Source organism: Cherax quadricarinatus, chromosome 84, assembly GCF_038502225.1.
Source record: "Cherax quadricarinatus isolate ZL_2023a chromosome 84, ASM3850222v1, whole genome shotgun sequence".
NCBI classification, from domain to species: Eukaryota; Metazoa; Arthropoda; class Malacostraca; order Decapoda; family Parastacidae; genus Cherax; species Cherax quadricarinatus.
This window is the reverse complement of record NC_091375.1, coordinates 610,293-632,689: the sequence shown is the minus strand read 5'-3', so window position 1 is coordinate 632,689 and position 22,397 is coordinate 610,293. Positions and strand designations below refer to the sequence as shown.

At 39.6% G+C, this 22,397-nt stretch overlaps 1 protein-coding gene across 1 annotated transcript in view; it reads left to right on the top strand.

Annotated features, from left to right (window-relative positions):
• Nucleotides 1-22,122, top strand: part of boca (LDLR chaperone boca) — a 28,603-nt gene extending 6,481 nt beyond the window's left edge. Inside the window, exons 4-5 of the mRNA XM_070102932.1 lie at nucleotides 17,980-18,124; nucleotides 21,561-22,122. Coding sequence (XP_069959033.1) covers nucleotides 17,980-18,124; nucleotides 21,561-21,635 — 220 coding nt within the window. The 3' untranslated portion in view covers nucleotides 21,636-22,122. The remainder of the gene's footprint in view (nucleotides 1-17,979; nucleotides 18,125-21,560) is intronic.
• Nucleotides 22,123-22,397: the final 275 nt, after the last annotated feature.

Here is a 22,397-nt window from a genome sequence, read left to right as displayed (position 1 = left end):
TCTTGCTCTTGATCTCGGGAATTGTATCTCATTTGTTTGTTGGACTATCTTATTGAAACTTGGGGAATGTATGATGGAAAGATGCTTCTTAATGTACACCAAAAATGAAAGAAATCTATGCATAAATAATGGAGTTCACTTCTCAGCAATTAGCCACCCCTTAGCGGTATTTTTGTATGGTTTTTATGGTTGTATTCTTGTTTTTTGGTCTCATTTGATAGAATGGAAGATTTTTTTTTTTTTTTCAACAAGTCGGTCGTCTCCCACCGAGGCAGGGTGACCCAAAAAAGAAAGAAAATCCCCAAAAAGAAAATACTTTCATCATCATTCAACACTTTCACCACACTCACACATTATCACTGCTTTTGCAGAGGTGCTCAGAATACAACAGTTTAGAAGCATATACGTATAAAGATACACAACATATCCCTCCAAACTGCCAATATCCCAAACCACTCCTTTAAAGTGCAGGCATTGTACTTCCCATTCCAGGACTCAAGTCCGACTATATGAAAATAACCGGTTTCCCTGAATCCCTTCACTAAATATTACCCTGCTCACACTCCAACAGATCGTCAGGTCCCAAGTATCATTTGTCTCCATTCACTCCTATCTAACACGCTCATGCGCGCTTGCTGGAAGTCCAAGCCCCTCGCCCACAAAACCTCCTAACTCCAACCTTTTCGAGGACAACCCCTACCCCACCTTCCTTCCCCTACAGATTTATATGCTCTCCATGTCTTTCTCCTTTGATCCATTCTCTCTAAATGACCAAACCACCTCAACAACCCCTCTTCAGCCCTCTGACTAATACTTTTATTAACTCCACACCTTCTCCTAATTTCCACACTCCGAATTTTCTGCATAATATTTACACCACACATTTCCCTTAGACAGGACATCTTCACTGCCTCCAACTGCCTCCTTGCTGCTGCATTCACAACCCAAGCTTCACACCCATATAAGAGTGTTGGTACTACTATACTTTCATACATTCCCTTTTTTGCCTCCATAGATAACGTTTTTTGTCTCCAAATATACTTCAACGCACCACTCGCCTTTTTTCCCTCATCAATTCTATGATAACCTCGGCCTTCATAAATCCATCCGCCGACACGTCAACTCCCAAGTATCTGAAAACATTCACTTCTTCCATACTCCTCCTCCCCAATTTGATATCACAATTTTTCTTTATCTAAATCATTTGATACCCTCATCACCTTACTCTTTTCTATGTTCACTTTCAACCTTTACACACACTCCCAAATTCGTCCACTAACCTTTGCAATTTTTCTTTAGAATCTCCCATGAGCACAGTATCATCAGCAAAAAGCAACTGTGTCAATTCCCATTTTGTATTTGATTTCCCATAATTTAATCCCACCCCTCTCCCGAACACCCTAGCATTTACTTCTTTTACAACCCCATCTATAAATATATTAACCCTTTGAGGGTCCGTCCCGTAGATCTACGGCTTTATGTTCAGGGTCCAAACCGTAGATCTACGTCATGAGCTCAGCTCACTCTGATAAACTGTAAGTGGTACATTTGGGCCTAGATATGAGAGAATACATCTATTCAAATTCAAATTCAAAGTTTATTCTCTATAAGGATTACAATGTTGAATTTACAGAATTTGGTTGTTGTGTGGTTTACATGTAGTTAACCCTTTCAGGGTCCAAGGCCAAAATCTGAAGTCACGCACCAGTGTCCAAGAAATTTTGAAAAAAAAAAAAAATTATTTTTTCTTACAGAATTAAAGAGCATATTTTTGTGAAGGTAATAAAACAAAAAAAATTAGAATCTGATCAGTACTTACCGAGATACAGTGCCAAGAAGTTTGTAGAAAATGATGTGGTGGCGGCAACATCGACGAATTCCACATACGCGTATTATATTATTTTGTTGTTTTAGTTGTTTTTTCTTTTCTTTTCCAATTTTTTTCTATTCCTACTAACATTTGGGGCCTGAGAGACCAATACTGTATATAATTGATATATATATACTCACTGTATTGAACACAATAACCGCACTAAAGTTATTATCATATTATTGTTTACCACTGTTGTTTATTACAATAAACATGCACAAATATTGTATAATACTAATGTTCTATCATATATTTACATATTTACAATCACTGGACATGGTTTTAGAACTGCTGGAGCTTGTGGAACTCCTTGAAACAAGGCACCATGCACAGAGGCACCTTACATTCCTCACACATAAACCGAGTGTCTTTGCGTCTTTGTTGCCGTCGTTTTGTTTGTGCACAGACAATGCATCTCTTCTGAGCAAATTTCTTTTGAGTTGAAGGAAGCTGTATTATGAAATGATCACCTTCTCTTCTCAAACGCTTGGGTATATTGTGATGAATTCGAGGACCATGTTGTATTGCAGGTGTTGTTACCTGGTACTTCATTATGAGTTGTCTGACAACAGACAAACAAAATTCACCATATGGTGGTCTGTTACCAGTCTTTATTTGGTACATATTATGTGCATTCAGCATTGAAATGTCCATGAGATGGAAGAAAAGTTTCATGTACCACTTGTAACTCTTACGAACACAGTCAACAAAACCAATCTGCATGTCACACTTGTCAACCAAGCGCATGTTTTGTGTATAATCAATCACTGTCACTGGTTTTCGAATACGTTCATTAGTCACTCGATCAACTTTGCCACTGTCTTGCATTTCATTACGGTGAATGGTTGTCAACAATGTGACATCTCGTTTGTCATGCCACCGTAATGCCATGATGTCATTGGCAGTAAACACCTGCACATCATCACCACGAACACCTGCGTTGAGCCTGGGCATATGTTTACGATTAGAACGCACTGTGCCACACACATCTGTCTTGTTCACTCGCATGAAATCACTGAGTAATGGGCTTGTGTACCAGTTATCGGTATATAATGTATGGCCCTTACCAAGATAAGGTGCCATCATGTTTCTCACTACGTCACCTGATATACCCAATAACATCTTGGTATCTTTCAATGTTTTACTACCCGTGTATACAACAATATCCAACACCAGGCCACTGTCACAATCACAGAGTACAAACAATTTTATACCAAAGCGGTTCCTCTTGCTCGGTATATACTGCTTGAATGACAGTCTACCTTTGAACAAAATCAAAGACTCGTCAATTACAAGATTCTTGAATGGATAAAAGTATATCCTGAACTTTTGTTTGAGATACATGAAAACATTTCTAATCATGTATAACCTGTCACTTCTGTCAGGCCTGGTTTTGTCAGAGAAGTGCAACATACGTAAGAGTAAGATAAACCTGTTCACTGGTATTATTTCACTGAAGGATGGGGTACAAATTAGCCGATCTGTGGACCAGTATGCTTTTATATTATGCTTATAGACGTGAGGCATAAGCATTATTCTTGCAAAAAGCAAATACATTTCTGCAACAGTCGTCTCTTTCCACCTGTGTAGTCTTGACTGTGGTGATAAGATCGTATTTGCCATGGTGTACTGAAAATACTTATTACTTTCCCTGACAATAATTTCCATCAATGGCTGGTCAAAGAATAATTCAAAGAATTCCAGTTCATTGGCCGGGGTTCCAAGGGGACAGGTAGGTAGAATTCCACTTTGCGAGTCATCAAAGTGGTGAGGGCTGGGAACAAAATTGGGATTTTGCTGCCAATCCCAGATACGGTTTGCTGGTGGATACTGGACATCATAGGCTGGTTGTACGGGTGGTTGTGGCGGGCTGGTGGGTGACGCTCCGCTTTGTCCTTGAATTGACGAGTCAGCAGCGTGGGTTCCCGCGTGGCACAGAGAGTCACGCATGGCGGTGCCACTACCACCACCAGCCCCACTAACACCATCCACTGATGTCTGTGGCCCATCCATGCCAAGTGTAGCCACATCATCCTCACTATCACTACCTAAAACGGGTGTAGGGCCACGGGATGTACTCCGGGATGTACTCCATCCCCTGGGCACAGCATAGGGTACACTACCCGAGCGCATGCAGCGGCGAACATACCGACGCTTCACTGGTGAATATGTTTCCTCACTATCACTACTCGAATGATCGTCGAGCGCAATAAAATCACAATCCACGTCAGAATCATCGTCATTACTGAAGTCAGAGGCCAGGCCACGGGAAAATATTAGTTTTCTCTTACGTTTAGGAACACCCGACGGTGAGTCACGAGTGCCCACACCAGAGGTAGAAGGTCGAGGATCGTCGGGGTTTTCTGCACTATTATCGATATCCTGGTCATTATTTTCGGTCACTAACTTATCAAAGCCGTAGAATTCGTCTTCATTTCCACTTCCATCAGTGTCAGAACTATCAGACAGGAAGAGGAGAGTCCCAATTTTCCGGGGAGTGAGAGCTGACTTGCGACGAGGCATGGTGAACAAGGGTGACTGAGCCGGCGTTCCCACAATGCTATGCAGGCGCCTAGATTTTTTGTTTACGGCGCACACCCATGGCGCAGACCCATTCTCTCATATGTAGGCCTATGAGCGCTTTTGCGCTAAATTTGACGGCGCTAGAATTTTGGCATAGATCTACGGTTTGGACACTCACCGACCAGCCGTAGATCTACGGGACGGACCCTGAAAGGGTTAAATAATGATTACAGAGTGTACCACTAGAATGCCTAGCATGGCTAGGCATTTCGGGCAGACTAAATACTAGTGAGTTTTGCAATGTGAATGCTTTTGTTTTGGCACAGTACATAGTTTCAGTATTGGAGTATCATAGGATTCATTATTTTAAGATTGAGATAAATATTTCTCTTTATGGTCAAATGGGTGAGTGAGTGTAAGTGTGAACCACCAGGTGGTATTCGTGTAGTTAGTTGATGGGGTATATCAGGGAGATAAGATGTTTTCTAATGGTAGTTTTGAAGGTGATGAATGTGTCTGCAGTTCTAGAGTTCTCAGGTAGGGTGTTCCAGATTTTAGGGCCTTTGACATACATTGAATTTTTGTAAAGGTTTAGTCGAACATGGGGAATGTCGTAGAGATGTTTGTGTCTGGTGTTATGCCTGTGGGTTCTGTCACAACTATCAAGAAAGCGTTTTAGATCAAGGTTGATATTGGAGTTTAAGGTCCTGTAGATGTGGATTGCACAGTAGTAAGTGTGGATGTACTGAACAGGGAGTAAGTTTAGATCTATGAAGAGTGGGGGGGTGTGTTGCCAGGGATGGGATTTAGTGATTATTCTTACTGCAGCTTTTTGTTGGGTTATTATTGGCTTTAGGTGTGTTGCTGCAGTTGATCCCCAAGCACAAATAGCATAGGTGAGGTATGGATAAATAAGTGAGTGGTATAGTGTGAGAAGGGCATTTTGCGGCACGTAGTATCGTATCTTGGAGAGGATCCCAACTGTTTTGGATACTTTTTTGGTTATGTGTTGGATATGGGTGCTGAAATTCAGGTTGTTGTCAAGGTATAGGCCTAGGAATTTGCCCTCATTATGTCTGGTAATTAGAGTGTTGTCGATCTTAATGTTAATTTGTGCATCTCCTGCTCTGCTACCAAACATAATATAGTAGGTTTTGTCAGTGTTAAGCGTAAGTTTATTGGCTGTCATCCAAGTCGATATTTTGATCAGCTCCTCGTTAACAATGGTGTTGAGGGTGGCAAGATTAGGGTGAGAGATGACATAAGTCGTGTCGTCAGCAAAGAGAATGGGTTTCAGGTGTTGGGATACGTTTGGAAGATCATTGATGTATATGAGGAAGAGCAGGGGACCAAGGACACTTCCCTGCGGAACTCCAGTATCAAGTGGCCGTGTTGTTGATGCTGTGTCTTTAATGATAACATACTGATACCTATTAGTAAGGTAAGATTTGAAATAAGCAAGCACATGGCCTCTTATACTGTAATGGTCAAGTTTGTGGAGTAGGATGTCGTGGTCTACTGTGTCAAAAGCTTTTCTTAGGTCAATAAAAATTCCTAGTGGATATTCCTTATTTTCCAATGCTATGTAAAGCAGATCTAGCATTTTTATGATTGCATCATTAGTGCTTTTATTTTTCCTAAATCCAAATTGGCAGGGGTTGAGTATGTTTTGTGCCGTTATAAATGAATATAGTCTCCTGTGCACGAGTTTCTCAAAGATTTTGGATAGCAATGGTAAGTTTGATATTGGCCTATACGTAGTTGTTTAAGTCTGTAGGGTCACCACCTTTATGTATTGGTGTAACCCTTGCCATCTTGAGTAGTTTCGGGAAGGTGCTAGTTTCTAGTGACTTGTTAAAAAGTAATGAAATAGCATGCGAAAGGATATGGGCCGCTCGCTTGTGCAGTAATGGTGGGACATTAGACAGATTCCCTGAGTTGTTTTTAAGTGACTTTATAATCTCGGTGACTTCTGAGGGCTCAGTTGGTGCAAGATAGAAGGAATTTGGGAAATTCCCATCTAGGTAGTCCCCGGCATGGGCATTAGTATGTGGGATTTTATTGGCGAGATTAGATCCTATGGTTGAGAAGAAGTCGTTTATCTTGTTAGCTGTGTCAGTGGGATGTAGTGGTGTTTCATTAGGTTTAGTTAGGACAATATTCTTGTTTTTTTTCAGTTTGTGGGTCCCTAGAATCTGAGAGTGTTTTCCAGGTCTTTTTTATATCTCCTCTAGTGTCTGAGAGTCTACTGGAGTAGTATAGTTGTTTGGCTTTCTTTATTACTTTGGTGAGAACTGATGAATAGTGTGTAAGAATATCTTTGTGTATTAAGCCCTGTCTATATTGCTTTTCATATTGGTGTTTCTTGTCAATGGATTTCAGAATGGTGCTGGTTAGCCATGGGCAACCAAGCCGTTTGTTTGTGATCTGTTTCGTTTTTATAGGACAATGTTTGTTGTATAGTCCAAGTAATTTGTTAAGAAAAATGTCTGTCCAGTCATCAATACCATTGGCCTTGGAGAATTCTGTAGGCCAGTCAACAATCTCTAGGTCAGTTGTGAACTTCCTTATTGAGGCCTCGTCATGGAGTCTAAATGAGACTTTGTTGTATTCAAGTGGTGGTTTATTAATGTTTGTCAGGAGGAAGGTAGGGTAGTGGTCTGTAGTGCTATCTGTTATTATCCCTGATTTAAGGGGGGCTAGTATATTGGTCCATATGTGGTCTATTATGGTTGCACTTGTCTCAGTGAGCCTGGTTGGTTTAGTTATTGTTGGTATGAGAAGTGTGTTGTTCATATTGTTGATGAAATCAGTTACAGGCTGATCATCTAGTAAGCCAAGGTTGATGTTGAAGTCTCCAGCTAAGAGAAGGTGGTGCTTATTCATTTGTCTGTTTGTTATTAGTGACTTTAATTTCTCACTGAAATTTGGGATGTTTGTGTGAGGTATCCGGTAAATGGCACCGATTGTTATAGGTGTCTTAAGATTTTTTACAGTAAAATTAGCAAAAATGTATTCCCCATATTCATCACTAAAGCAAGTGGTGCTAATACAAGATAATTGGTTAGAGTAATAGATTGCAATACCACCCCCAACTTGGTTTGGTCTGCAGTTGTGAATTGCTGTGTATCCTGGTAGAGGGTAGATATCTATTGTCCTGCTTAAGCCAGGTCTCAGTAAGAATAATGCAGGAGAAGGGTGTCTTTAGTGATTCAAGGAGTGCCAGGAGGTCATCATAGTGTTTGCTTAAGGACCTGATGTTGTAGTTAAGTACTGATAGGCTTTTAGGATAGTGCTGGCTTGTGATGCTGTATAATAAAGGCAGTTACTTTCCAATAGGTTTTGATTGGGTGTCAGATTATGGAGGTTTAGATCAGGGTCAACGTGATCAATCATCTTCTAGGTTTAAATTATGGTTATTTATATCCTGAGTTATGTGTTGAGTTCTAGTACTGATATCTGTAGTGGTGGGAAGCTTGGATAAGTATATAGCTAGAGTATTTTGGTCATATAGAGTATAGTCACTACTACACATAATGAAGTTGATGTTGTCTGTGTTGTGCTGGAATGAACTAAAGTACAACTAGGTATAAACTAGTAATATAAAAATACAAATTTAAAATAGAACAAGACTCTCACTTGTAATTGCACTAAGGTCTAGTATAATGACTTTTGTGGAGTCTATGTTTTGAGCTAGAATGAGCTACAGTACAACTCGATTTAATCTAATAATATAAAAATACAAATTAAAAATAGCATCAGTCTCTCGCTAGTAATTGCAATATGGTCTAATATAATGAATTTGGTATTGACTATAGTACAACTGAGTTTAATAATATAAAAAAGGCACAAGACTCTCAATTGTAATTGCACTAAGGTGTTATGTAAGTTGTTTACAAGAATTAGAGTATAACTAGATTTAAATTGAAAAGATAAAATATACAAGTTAAGGTAGCAAAAGAATAAAAAAAAGTAGAAAAAAAAATATATGAGGTAGTTGGTACTAGTTAGCAAAAGATAGTTAAGGGCCTTGAACAATAATATAATTGAAATATACACTAATTGCACACACAATATAGTCACTAAGATATGAAAACAATCTTAGAGTAGTAATTATAATATAAACTTATAATATTAAAATACAAATTGAAATGGTACTTGCAATTGCACTAGAGTCTGGTATAGGTTGTTGACAAGATCAAGAGTATAACTAGATTTAAATTGACAAAATAAAATTCACAATTAAAGTACCAAAAGAATAATAGTAAAAAATAACAATGGTAATGTCTTGGTTATAATATGATAGTAAGATGGTAGACAGGTACACAGGTACAAAGGATAATATAAAGGTTGGAGTTGAATATACAAACTTGAAAATTTGGCAACAAAATGTTATGGGAAGTATAAAATAATGTTTAATGTACAAAAGTAAAATTGACTGGTAGTAAATATGGTGTTTAATAAAATTTTAGTAAGTAATAATGATTACAAAAAAAGTGAAAAAGTAATGTTTATTTCATTCAATATTGCACTGGTAGTTATACTAGAGGTTATATGGCAGTACAAGGTAATTAAGAGTACTCTAAGATAGTAAATGTGGTATTAAAACAGGTAAAGGTAATTAGACAAGTAATGGGTATTAAATGTCAAAAATGTTAAGAGTAAATTGAAATTATAGTAAAAATGCTAATTATTAATTTTAGTAAGTAATATCAATTGATAGTATTTAAAAAAATATGAGGTAGTAATATGGACAGAGAAAGTATCAATTCAGCTAATGTTTAAGCAAACAATAGTAAATAAGAAAATTACATAAGGTGACTTATGCTTACTAGTAAAATCACAAAATGAGGTAGTTGATTATTTAATTACTAAGAGATTGTACAATGAAATTTGAACAATAATGGAGCAAAACATACACTACACTACGTAGGCTTTTAAGTTGGACATTGTTTAGTTATTCTCTGTTTAGTTATTCTCTGTTTAATTATTCTCTGTTTAATTATTCTCTGTAAGATTAGTATCCCTGAGAAATCGTGATAGATCATTCTCGTTCGTGATTGTGTACAGTTGACCTACATTTGTTTTCCTAACAAGAATTTTCCCATCCCGTGTGAAGCATTGGTGTATTGTGTCGTTATTCTCCCGCATAAGTTTTCTGACTCTATACAGGAGGTTCTGACGTTTTTTGGTAAGACACTCGTTTATGTATACCTCTTTCTTTACTTTAATAGATGCAATAATTAAGTATTTTTTCCTGTCATGTGAGTGGAATCTAAGCATAACACTTTTTCTACCATGGGATCCTAGTAACCTGGCTTCTTTTATTTCAGACTCTGGTACAATAACACTTGTTTGGTCCTTTATGATCTGCAGAGTAATTTCTTTACTGTTTGTTTGGTTCATATCACTGGGAAAAAGTGGACTGTTAACTATTACTGCGTCCGATAGTTTATCTTGTTCAGTTTTATCTTCTTGGAGAGCAAAGTAGTCACTGAACTGGTTATCTAAGTTGTTCTTCCATTCTTTTACTGCTTCTTCAACCTTTGTATTAAGAGATATTATTTGTTGGGTATGGCTATCTATGACTGTTTGGATGGTCTTGTCACAGTTAGTCATTCCTGGTGTTGATAACTTTTGTTCAAGACTGAGGATTTTGTTCTCGAGTTGTGTCATCCTGGTGTCTTGTTTTGTTAGCGTCTCTCGAAGATTCATATTTTCAATAACTAAGTTGGAGATGCATGTCTTTAGGGTATCTGGATCGTTGGTCATACCTGAGAGACTACTTGGTAGGTTGAATCCGGGGAAGAGAGGGGAGGATGGGCTGGTGGCAGCCATGTTTGTTGTTATTGTTGTGGTGTCGCCTTGAGCGGTGGTGAGTGGGGTGGTTGCTGGGCCGGCGTCCTCCTGGCTACACTTGTTGAATAGTTGATTTTCGGTGTTTTCTTGCTGGCCTTGGTGCTGTTTCCTCTTAGATTGCGCCTCATAATACTACAGGAATTGTTGTAGTTAAGAAGAAGTTGTAGTTATACAAAGCTTAGGGTTACGTTGTTCGGCTGGCAGCGGGGTGTTGCTTTCGGTTTGTGGGCAGTCTTCCTTTGATCTCTATTATTTTCGATTTGTAGGTTTCACTGTTGGTAATCTTTGGTCATTCTGGGTGCTACGTTGGGTAGTGCAGTTTTGCTTGTAACTAGGTCATCATAGGAGCATGGTAGCTCTGATAGTTGGAGAAAAGTACGGAGCTTGGAAGTTGCTGCTGCCGCTGCCGCTGTATACCTAGGTGGTATGTGTGCACCACATAAAACAGAACCTGCAGCACACTGTGTATAATGAGAGAAAAAACTGAAATCATGATTTTTCGATTAAAACAGCAACTTTGCAGTGTTTTTTTGTATGTTTTTTACAGTTCTATTTGCGATTCCTTGGTCTCATTTGATAGAATGGAAGACATATTACAGAAATAGAGATGATTTTGATTGGTTTTCGCACTGGAAATGGCTTGAAACTGAGCTCAAAGTAGCAGAAATGTTAAATTTTTGCCGATATTCAAGAGTAAACAAACGACCTCACACGTCTAATACACGGCAGCTGGTGGGTCTGATATGCATTCACAAATATGGTGATGATATTTATACAATTATTACAGTATTGCATAACAGTAAATCTTCTATTTTTTGGTGTGAATAAAAATTCATTGTGAATAAAAAATCAAAATGGAATTTATTTGTAAAGCCTCAAAACGTAACCAATGAACAGAGGAAATGTTAGTTTAGTTCCAGAAATACCTACATTGTTTATTCTGGACCCTATTTTGAAATTGGAATATTTTGAACTTTGTGTTAAATTGGCCAAATTACCAATTTCCGATCAGTTTATTTTGTAGTTGAAACAGTTGACTTGGTGATTTCTTGTGCTCAATTGATAGAATAGAAGTAATACTAGTGAAATAGCTAGTGAATCGCCGATTCGTAAATATCACTGACACATCAAAATTCGCGAGAGCATAATTTCGTCAATTTTCCATCAAATTTCGTACTTTTTGTTTTATTACCTTCACAAAAAGATTCTCTACCATTTCATAAGAAAAAATATCAATTTTTTTTTTTTTTTTAAATTCTTGGACACTGGGGCACCACTTCAGATTTGGGCCTTGGACCCTGAAGGGGTTAAACAACCATGGTGACATTACACATCCCTGTCTAAGACCTACTTTTACTGGGAAGTAGTCTCCCTCTCTTCTACACACCCTAACCTGAGCCTCACTATCATCATAAAAACTCCCTACAGCATTTAGTAACTTACCACCTCTTCCATACACTTGCAACATCTGCCACATTGCTCCCCTATCCACTCTATCATATGCCTTTTCTAAATCCATAAATGCAATAAAAACTTCCCTACCTTTATCTAAATACTGTTCACATATATGCCTCAATGTAAACATTTGATCTACACATCCCCTACCCACTCTGAAACCTCCTTGCTCATCCGCAATCCTACGTTCTGTCTTACCTCTAATTCTTTCAATTATAACCCTACCGTACACTTAATTTCTATCATTAAAAGACAATTTAAGCAGAGGAAAACTCTTCATTTTATGACATCTCACTTGGTAGGGTTCTATCAACTATCTGATAAATTTCTCTGTGGGGTGAAACATCAAAAAGTTCTTCCTGCTTAGTCTTTGAATTAAAACTTTTTGGCTCACACCATAAGTCTTCCTTGGTAATCTTAATTTTCATTCTAAAGAATAGTCACATCTGTTAAAAATAGTTAAAGCTTTTTTCCAACACTGGCAGTCTCCCATCAAGGTAGGGTGACCAGAAAAGAGAAGAAACACTTTTGCCATCACTCAGTCCATTACTGTCTTGCCAGAGGCATGCCAATATTAGATGCTCCTCCAAACTGGAAATATCCTTGCCCTTCCTTCAGAGTACAGGCACTGTACTTCCCTGTACTTCTGGCTAACTGATTTCCCTAAATCCCTTCATAAATGTTATCTTGCTCATGCTCCAACAGCACAGTCATAAAAAAAAGTTATTTTCTCTCCTGTCTAACACACATGCCTGTTGGATGTCCAAACCCTTCACATGCAAAACTTCCTTTACTGCTTCCCTCCAACCTTTCCACTACAGATTTACACACCTCCAGATCATCCTATTTTGCTCCATTCCCTCTAAATGTCTTAAACTACCTCAACCCCTTCTCAGCCCTCTGGATAATACTTTTAGTAACCCTGCACCTGAAGATCTAAAATATGAATTCTTTGCATAATAGTCGCACCACAAGTTTCTCTCAGACACGACATCTTCACTGCCTTGAGGCTCTTCATTGCTGCAACTTTCATAACTTATACTTTACACCCATGTAAGAGTTGGTACCACTTCACTCTCATACATTTCCCTTTTTGCCTCCTTGGATAACATTCTTTGTTTCCACAGATGCCTCAGTGCATCATTTACCTTTTTCCTCCCCTTGTCAATTCTGTGGTTCACCTCGTTTTTCATAGACCTGTTCCCTGACAAATCTACCTCTAAATTTCTGAACACATTCATTTCCACCATACTTTCTCCTTCCAGTCTGATATCCAATCTTTCATTACCTAAATTTTTTGTTACCCCTCATCACCTTGCTCTTTCCTGTTTCACTTTTAATTTTCTTCTTTCACATCTCCTCCCAAATTTGTCAACCAATCTTTGTATCTTCTCTTCAGAATCTCCCAAAAGAATATATTTGGCAAAAAGCAACTGTGACAGTTCCCACTTTGTATTAGATTCTTTTTCTTCAATCCTACCCCTCTCTCCAACATCTTAGCATTCACTTCTTTCACAGCCCCTTCTATAACTGTTAAACAATTATGGTGACATCACACATTCCTGTCTAAAGCCTAATTTTACTGGAAAATAATCTCCTCTGCTATGTACCCTAACCTGAGCTTCACTATTCTCGTAAAAGCTCTTAGCTGCTTTAAGTAACCTACAACCTACAGTGGACCCCCGGTTATTGGCTGTAATCCGTTCCTGAAGGTTGGCCGATAATCAAATTAATATGAGGAAAGAGGGAGGAGTTAGTGTTTGGAAGGGGAATCCCCCTCCATAAAGACTTTAGGTAGCAATGCCTTCTCTGGGGTTACTTCCCTTCTGTCTTTTAAGCCGTAAATGGTCCAAGCAGATCTATGTTCACATGTGTAGTGCTCCAAAAGTAGATCAAAGTTTTTTTACACATTTTCAAATGTAAAAAAAAAAAACTACTTTTTTTACATTCAAATGTTGAAAAAACGTATATGTATGTTTGGACCGTTTACGGGTTAATGCCTCTAGAACCAGCTTGAGTTACTGGACCTGTCTCACAGAATAACTGTACAGAGTGCTCTGTTTCTGGCATCTCTTTAAGATTTCCCTGAAGTGGGACAGGGTTTTGTTCCTAAACATGTTGCAGATATGGCTTGTTTCAGCTTTGTCAGGGTGGTGTTTCTCTACAAAACCTTGCACCCTGGTCCACATTGCACACACCTCTTTAATCTCTGAAGAAGGCACCTCCTTCACTTCTCCTTTGAAGCAAGTTCCTCAGCTGCAATCTGTTGCTGTTCAAGTTGAAGCTTTTTCAGCTCTTCAGTGGTAAGCTCTTCCCTGTGGTCCTCCAACAACTCTTCCACATCCTCACCACTCGCCTACAACCCCAGGGACTTCCCCAAAGACACATTAGAGTCCACAAGGTTGGCAGGGTCAGGGTCACGGCGAGTCTCAAGCCCTTCAAAATCCCTCTTGGACATAATCTGGCCACAGTTTTCTCCAAGCAGAGTTCAAAGTCCTGGAAGTCACTCCCTCCCAAGCCTTACCTATAAGGAGGATAGTGGAGGATAGTGAAGTGATTCCTCCAGAACTCTCTTAGGGTCAACTGAGTGTCCGAGGTCACTTCAAAGCACTTTTGAAACACTGTTTTTGTGTAGAGTTTTATGAAGTTAGAAATGACCTGCTGGTCCATGGACTGGAGGAAAGGAGTGGTGTTAGGAGGCAAGAACTTCACTTTCATAAAACTGCAGTCCCTAACACTTGGTCTTCCAAGTCTGGAGGATGTGCAGGAGCATTGTCCAGTAACAGGAGGCACTTGAGTGGCAGTTTCTTTTCCAGAAGGTATTTTTTTCACACTTGGGCCAAACACATCATTAGCCTACTCTTTGAAAATTTGCCTTGTGATCCATGCCATATGATTAGCTTTCCACATCACACACAATCTAGCATTACCACACAACAAGAGAGTAAGCCTGTCTTTCATAGGCTTGTGTCCTGGCAGTGCCTTTTCCTCCTGGGTAATGTAGGTCCTGTTTGGCATTTTCTTCCAAAACAGGCCTGTTTGTCACAATTGAAAACTTGTTGGGGTTCGAATCCTTCAGCCTTTACATAGTCCTGGAATTCGTGAACATACTTTTCAGCTGCACATTTGTCGGAACTTGCAGCCTTGCAACACTGTGTATGCCACTTCTTCTTTGAAAAAACTGGCCATATTCCATTGAAGCAGGGTGGCCAAAAAAGAAAAACAAAAGTTTCTCTTTTTAACTATAGTAATGCATACAGGAGAATGGGGTTACCAGACCCTTGCTCCTGGCATTTTCGTCGCCTCTTACGACACGCATGGCTTACGGAGGAAGAATTCTGCTCCACTTCCCCATAGAGATAAGAGGAAATGAACAAGAACTAGTAAGAAAATAAAAGAAAACCAAGAGGGGTGTGTATATATACGCTTGTACATGCATGTGTAGTGTGACCTAAGTGTAAGTAGAAGTAGCAAGACATACCTAAAATCTTTCATGTTTGAGACAGAAAAGACACCAACAATCCTACCATCATGTAAAACAATTACAGGCTTTCATTTTACATTCACTTGGCAGGACGGTAGTACAGTGGTCCCTCGTTTATCATCCTTAATCCGTTCCTGGAAGTGGGACTATTATCGAAATAGACGATTTTCGAATAAATTTTCCCCATAAGAAATAATATAAATACAATTAATCTGTTCCTGACACCCAGAAATATTAAAACAAAAAAAATTTTTACATGAAATATATATGTAGTACATAAACAATACAATGGGACATGATGAATGAAACATTAACAGCATAACGCTTACCTTTATTGGTGATTCTTCTTAGTGTATGGAAGACTGGAGGAGGAGAGAGATTGGATTTGTTACTGTTTGGAAGGGAAATCCCCTTCCATCAACACCTCAGGTACTACCAAGCCCTTTTCTGGGGTTGCTTCTCTTCTCTGTTTCTTAATGCCACTAGGACCAGCTTGAGTCACTGGAGTCCTGTCTTGCAAAAAAAAACTGTCCAGAGAGCTCTGTTTCTGGTATCTCTTTAAAGCTTCCCTAAAATGGGCCAAGACTCTGTCACTGCACAAGTTGCCGATATGGCTTGCAACATACTTCTCATGGTGATGTTTCTCCATAAATCTTTCCATCCTACCCCACATTTCAAAAATCTCCTTAATTTCTGAAGAAAGCACCTTCTTCCATCTCTCTTCTCCTCTGCAGCAAGATTCTGAGCTGTGATCTGTTGCTTTTCCTGCTGAAGCTCTTGCAGCTCCTCAGTGTTTAGCTCTTCCCTGTGGTCCTCCACCAACTCTTCCCTGTGGTCCTCCAAACTCACATCCAACCCCATGGAACTCCCCAATGCCACAATAGCATTCACAACTGACATAGGCTCATTAGGGTAGCCACAAAGCCTTCAAAATCCCTCTTGTGGACACAATCTGGCCACAATTTTCTCCAAGCAGAGTTCAAAGTCCTGGTAATCACTCCCTCCCAAGGCTTATGCAATGGAGGATACTGAAGTGTTCTTTCCAAAAATCTCTTAGGATCAAGTAAGTGTCTGAGGTCACATACTAATAACATAGAAACATGGAATATACTCTAGAATGAATAAAATAAGTCATTATGTATGTCACAAGGTGTTGTGTTGTTGTTGGGTGTATAAGGGCCAATGAGAGTAAGCCGTCCATCACTACCACCTACCAGTATTACAACTGCTACCACCTTCTACCACTATTACAACTGCTACCACCATCACTACCACCACCTACCACTATTACAACTGCTACCACCATCACTACCACCTTCTACCACCCTATACCACCATCACTACCACCTTCTACCACCCTATACCACCATCACTACCACCCTATACCACCATCACTACCACCTTCTACCACTATTACAACTGCTACCACCTTCTACCACCCTATACCACCATCAACCACTATCACAACTGCTTCCACTCGACCACCACCACCTTCGTATTTTTCTACGAACTTTTTCTTAAATTATATGTGTTTCTCACATTCTTTACTAAAGGGCTGGCACTAGAAGCTTTTTTTGGAGCCATGGCGACTTACTTAGTAGTTGCAAGCACTAAAACGAATGGAATATTATGAAATGTATCGTATGAACTTGTGGGATCATCCTCACTCGCTGATAAACGGTGGCACACTGGCTGGGAATGGAGTGTGAGGCGGCTCGGGGCTGTGTGTACACGTCCCAGACGAACGACGATTAGCGAGTCAACGGACCATTTGCGAGCAAATGTTTGGACGAAATAACGCGACAATTTCCGAAAAGGACGACTATCGAGCCGGACTATTACCGAGGGACCACTGTACCTCCCTGGGCAGTTGCTGTCTACCAACCTACTACCTAGGTGTGTATGCCACTACGCTTATTAAATCTATCAAACCATCCTTTGCTGGCCCTAAATTCACAAACTGCAGCACTTGTTCCAGGTATTTTCTTTGCAAGATCCTCATGCAACTGTTTTGCCTTCTCACAAATGATTGATTCAACTACACTGTTTCCCACTAATTCTTTTTCCTAATCCACAATAATAATAACTTTTCCATCTCTTCCATTATCAGTGTCCTTTGTTTAGTTAGAAAAGCTACTCCTTTTGCAACATTAGTGTCTTTGATTTGTTCTTTCTTTGTTTGCCAGGATGGATGTAATTGTTGATTTATTCTTGTTGTACATCCTGGCAAGTTCCACCACCTTCATACCACTCTCGAATTTTTCTATCACTTCACGCTTAAATTCCATGGTGTTTCTCACTTTCTTTACCACAGGAACTTTACTAGAACTTTCTTTGGAGCCATGGTTACTTATTTCACAGTTGCATGCAAGAAAAAACACTAAAAACAATGGTAAACAAGCAAAATGTTTGGATGTATGAGCAGAAGCTTCCTCAGTCACTGAGAGACAAAGTCAAACTGAAGCGCAAGCTGCCCCAGCCGGCAGTTGGACACGTCCAAAACAGCCGATAACTGAGCGAATGGCCGATAACCGAGCGCCAAAAACCCCGCCGATACCCAAACCGGCTGGTAACTGGGGGTCCACTGTATTTCAAAAACTTGCAACATCTGCCACACTGCTTCCCTATCCACTGAGTCAAATGCCTTTTCTAAATTTATAAATGCAACTAAAACTTCCTTATTCTTATCTAAATGTTCCTTTTTTCTTTAGTTGTATAAATGTTTGTTTGTTACATTTAATAAGTTGTCTGAAGATGTCATATACTGAGGTAATTTTTTTTTTACCAGGTATATGGTGGATCAACGGCGGGCAATTTTCATGTTTAAAGATGGTGCTCAAGCCTGGGAGGCTAAAGACTTCCTAATAGAGCAGCAGGAGCTGAAAGAGTGTTCGATGGAGAACAAGGTGTATCATGGACGCTTTACTCCTGAGGTGAGCTAGCAACCGTAGTCATGCTAAGGCATCTATACTGTTAAGATTTTTAAGTTTTCCTCTTTCATGAAAGGGGGGGAGGTGAGGAGACTGGTTGGGTGCAAGTAGGATTGCTTGGCAGGGGATGGGGTGGAGAAAGAATAATGGAACTTATTGGGTGTGAACAGGACCTACCTAGTTGGGAGTAAGAGGGGAAAGTTGGACTAGTTGGGTGTGAATAAAACCTGATTAGCTAGGGGGTGGGGTAAGGAAATAGTGGGCCCTTTTTTGGCGGACACTGGACCTGTCTAGCGAGGAGTGTTCTTCGGATATAATGTTTTTAAGTGAATGGTAAAGGAAAAAAGGGTAAATCTACTTAAAATGACAGTTTTTTTTCTTTCTCACAATAAAAGGGTTTACATTTTGATCAAAAAGCCAGTGTGCATAATTCTATATTAAAAATACGAAGTAAATTTCACAAAGATGTGTATTTTCTCTAGCACAACCAAAACTAAAGTTCAGTTACTAAAGATTTTTTTTTAACTTTGTAGGTATATTCAGCATTTTTAGTAAATGTTTATTTGTATGTAAGGGTAATGCATGGAAGTTGCTTGTAACTGTCATGCAAGAATGTATGCAATACCCATGGGGTATACTTCAACTCTTGTACTGTTGGGTGTGTAGATCTAGGTCATTGAGGCCAGTGTCACTTGCGTCATAATCATACTCAAATTCACTGTCAATGGTAAATTTTGGCTTAGATACGAGAGAATGAGGTCTGCACAGGGAGTGTTCACGGTAGGAAAAAAAATCTGTCTATATATGGTAAACATGAGGAAATTAAATCTTCATCAGAGTACAAAACAAATTCTGGCCACAAAATAGAGCGAAACACCAACGTCAAAGACCTGGGAGTGATCATGTCGGAGGATCTCACCTTCAAGGACCATAACATTGCATCAATCACATCTGCTAGAAAAATGACAGGATGGATAATGAAAACCTTCAAAACTAGGGAGGCCAAGCCCATGATGACACTCTTCAGGTCACTTGTTCTATCTAGGCTGGAGTATTGCTGCACACTAACAGCACCTTTCAAGGCAGGTGAAATTGCCGACCTAGAAAATGTACAGAGAACTTTCACGGCGCTCATAACGGAGATAAAACACCTCAATTACTGGGAGTGCTTGAGGTTCCTAAACCTGTATTCCCTGGAACGCAGGAGGGAGAGATACATGATTATATACACCTGGAAAATCCTAGAGGGACTAGTACCGAACTTGCACACGAAAATCACTCGCTATGAAAGCAAAAGACTTGGCAGACGATGCACCATCCCCCCAATGAAAAGCAGGGGTGTCACTAGCACGTTAAGAGACCATACAATAAGTGTCAGGGGCCTGAGACTGTTCAACTGCCTCCCAGCACACATAAGGGGGATTACCAACAGACCCCTGGCAGTCTTCAAGCTGGCACTGGACAAGCACCTAAAGTCAGTTCCTGATCAGCCGGGCTGTGGCTCGTACGTTGGTTTGCGTGCAGCCAGCAGCAACAGCCTGGTTGATCAGGCTCTGATCCACCAGGAGGCCTGGTCACAGACCGGGCCGCGGGGGCGTTGACCCCCGGGACTCTCTCCAGGTAAACTCCAGGTAAACATATTGCATGATGCGGACAACCATCCCTCTGACCTTTTGTGTTAAACTGCAACTTTGAGATGTTTTTTCTGGGTAGCTTTTCTGGTTTTATTGGCTTTTTTTTTTTTTTTTAACAAGTCGGCCGTCTCCCACCGAGGCAGGGTGACCCAAAAATCATCATTCAACACTTTCACCACACTCGCACATTATCACTGTTTTTGCAGAGGTGCTCAACACAACAGTTTAGAAGCATAAACGTATAAAGATACACAACATATCCCTCCAAACTGCCAATATCCCGAACCCCTCCTTTAAAGTGCAGGCATTGTACTTCCCATTTCCAGGACTCGAGTCCGGTTTCCCTGAATCCCTTCACTAAATATTACCCTGCTCACACTCCAACAGATTGTCAGGTCCCAAATACCATTCGTCTCCATTCACTCCTATCGAACATGCTCATGCACGCCTGCTGGAAGTCCAAGCCCCTCATCCACAAAACCTCCCTTACCCCTTCCTTCCAACCTTTTCAAGGACAACCCCTACCCCACCTTCCTTCCCCTACAGATTATACACTCTCCATGTCTTTCTACTTTGATCCATTCTCTCTAAATGACCAAACCACCTCAACAACCCCTCTTCAGCCCTCTGACTAATACTTTTATTAACTCTACACCTTCTCCTAATTTCCACACTCCGAATTTTCTGCATAATATTTACACCACACATTGCCCTTAGACAGGACATCTCCACTGCCTCCAACCGCCTCCTCGCTGCTGCATTCACAACCCAAACTTCACACCCATATAAGAGTGTTGGTACTACAATACTTTCATACATTCCCTTCTTTGCCTCCATAGATAACGTTTTTTGTCTCCACATATACCTCAACGCACCACTCGCCTTTTTTCCCTCGTCAGTTCTATGATTAACCTCGTCCTTCATAAATCCATCCGCCGACACGTCAACTCCCAAGTATCTGAAAACATTCACTTCTTCCATACTCCTCCTCCCCAGAAACTACCTGAAATAAGCCTTAAATTAGCAGAAATTCTTTATTTTTACCAATTTTCTCAAGGAAGGGTAGGATCTCTTTAGCCCCCCTCCCCCCAATCCTGTTTATTTTTTTTTTTTACTAGGGATGCTTCACTTATTGGGATGGCCTAAACCATGACCAAGCATTCTTGGTTACATTAGCACAGAAATAGTTTTTTTTTTTTTGTGATGGGTTCTAATTGGAGGGCAAGTGTTATATGAAGGGGCCGCAAGACATGATTAATGAACAAAAGAAAAGTTGCTTTAGTTCCTTGAATGCCTTTTTTTATTTTGGATTGTTTAAATTGATATTTGTTAAATTTTGTAAGGTAGCCCTGAAAGTTGAATGGGCAGTTTCTTGCACTTGATCAGTAGAATGGAAGGCCTACCAGCCAAATAGCCAGGAGTAAGATGGTTTGAGTAGTGAAATTGGCATAAAATAGGCCTTAGTTTGTGAAGTCTCCGATATGTAAATTATACCTAGACTGCCAGCTTCACACTTTTGTAATTTTTCCATCAAATTCTGCATTTTTGGAGTTATGGCCACCAGAATGATTCTCCACCACTTTAGATAAAATAATTATTATTATTATGACACTGACTGCTTTTAATTTTGGGTGGTTGTGACAGTGAAGGGTTAAGACTTAGTGCTCTTGATTAAGGGATTAGAGCTAGCATTTCCATGGATCAAACTTGATTGTGTGTTCAGCACTTCCCAATCATAATAAGGGTTTCATTACCCCATCTCTTCCCTTATTTTCTTTTTTCTTAAAATTTTGGAAATCTTTCAGGGACAGGAAGAATACAGAAAAACTGCTAAAAAGAAGCCAAAGACTAAATCAAAGAAAAAGAAAGAAGAGTTATAATTATGGACTGGTTTACAGTAAGGGCTTTATAGTGTTTGCACAAGTTTTATCCTGGTTTATAATTAACATCTTTGTTATAGCACTTTTCCTTGGCTTCTGTTGTCTGTTAAAGTAGGGGTATGTGCTAAAGTTCAAACCAGGGAGTAGGTGAAGTTTGAACCAATACCAAGTAAATTCTAAAACCCCACCCATTCCCTGGTTTGTTTGCAAAGGTGTTATTACAGTTTTGTGAGGTGTGCTAAAGTTCACTTAATAATTTAAGGCACTTGTTATTATGGATGGTTGTCCATATTTGACAAGAGTATAAACAATGTTAGTAAGTTATTTAACTGTAATAATTTTGTATTAATTAACATGCTGGTTTTCCATCTTCACATATTTGGTTTTACATGACTGAATTCTGGTATAATTTTTGAAGGGCCTACATATTTAGGCTTTGTGAAAGTGACAGACTGGTGTATGTTTGTAATAAAGACTTCATTTATTACTACTTAGTTTAACATACCTTCCATAATATTACTGTGTTAATGTATACAAGTACAGTGGACCCTGGGTAATGATTTTAATCCGTTCCAGAGAGCTTGTCCTTAACTGATTTTATCGTTAGCTGAATTAATTTTCCCCATAAGAAATAATGGAAATCCAATTAATCCATTCCTGCTGTCAGAAGACTTGACAGAATAGTACTTCAATATGACACTATTATCAACTCTACGGCTTATTTATCTATCGCAATTCATCTAATATGACATACTAAACAAT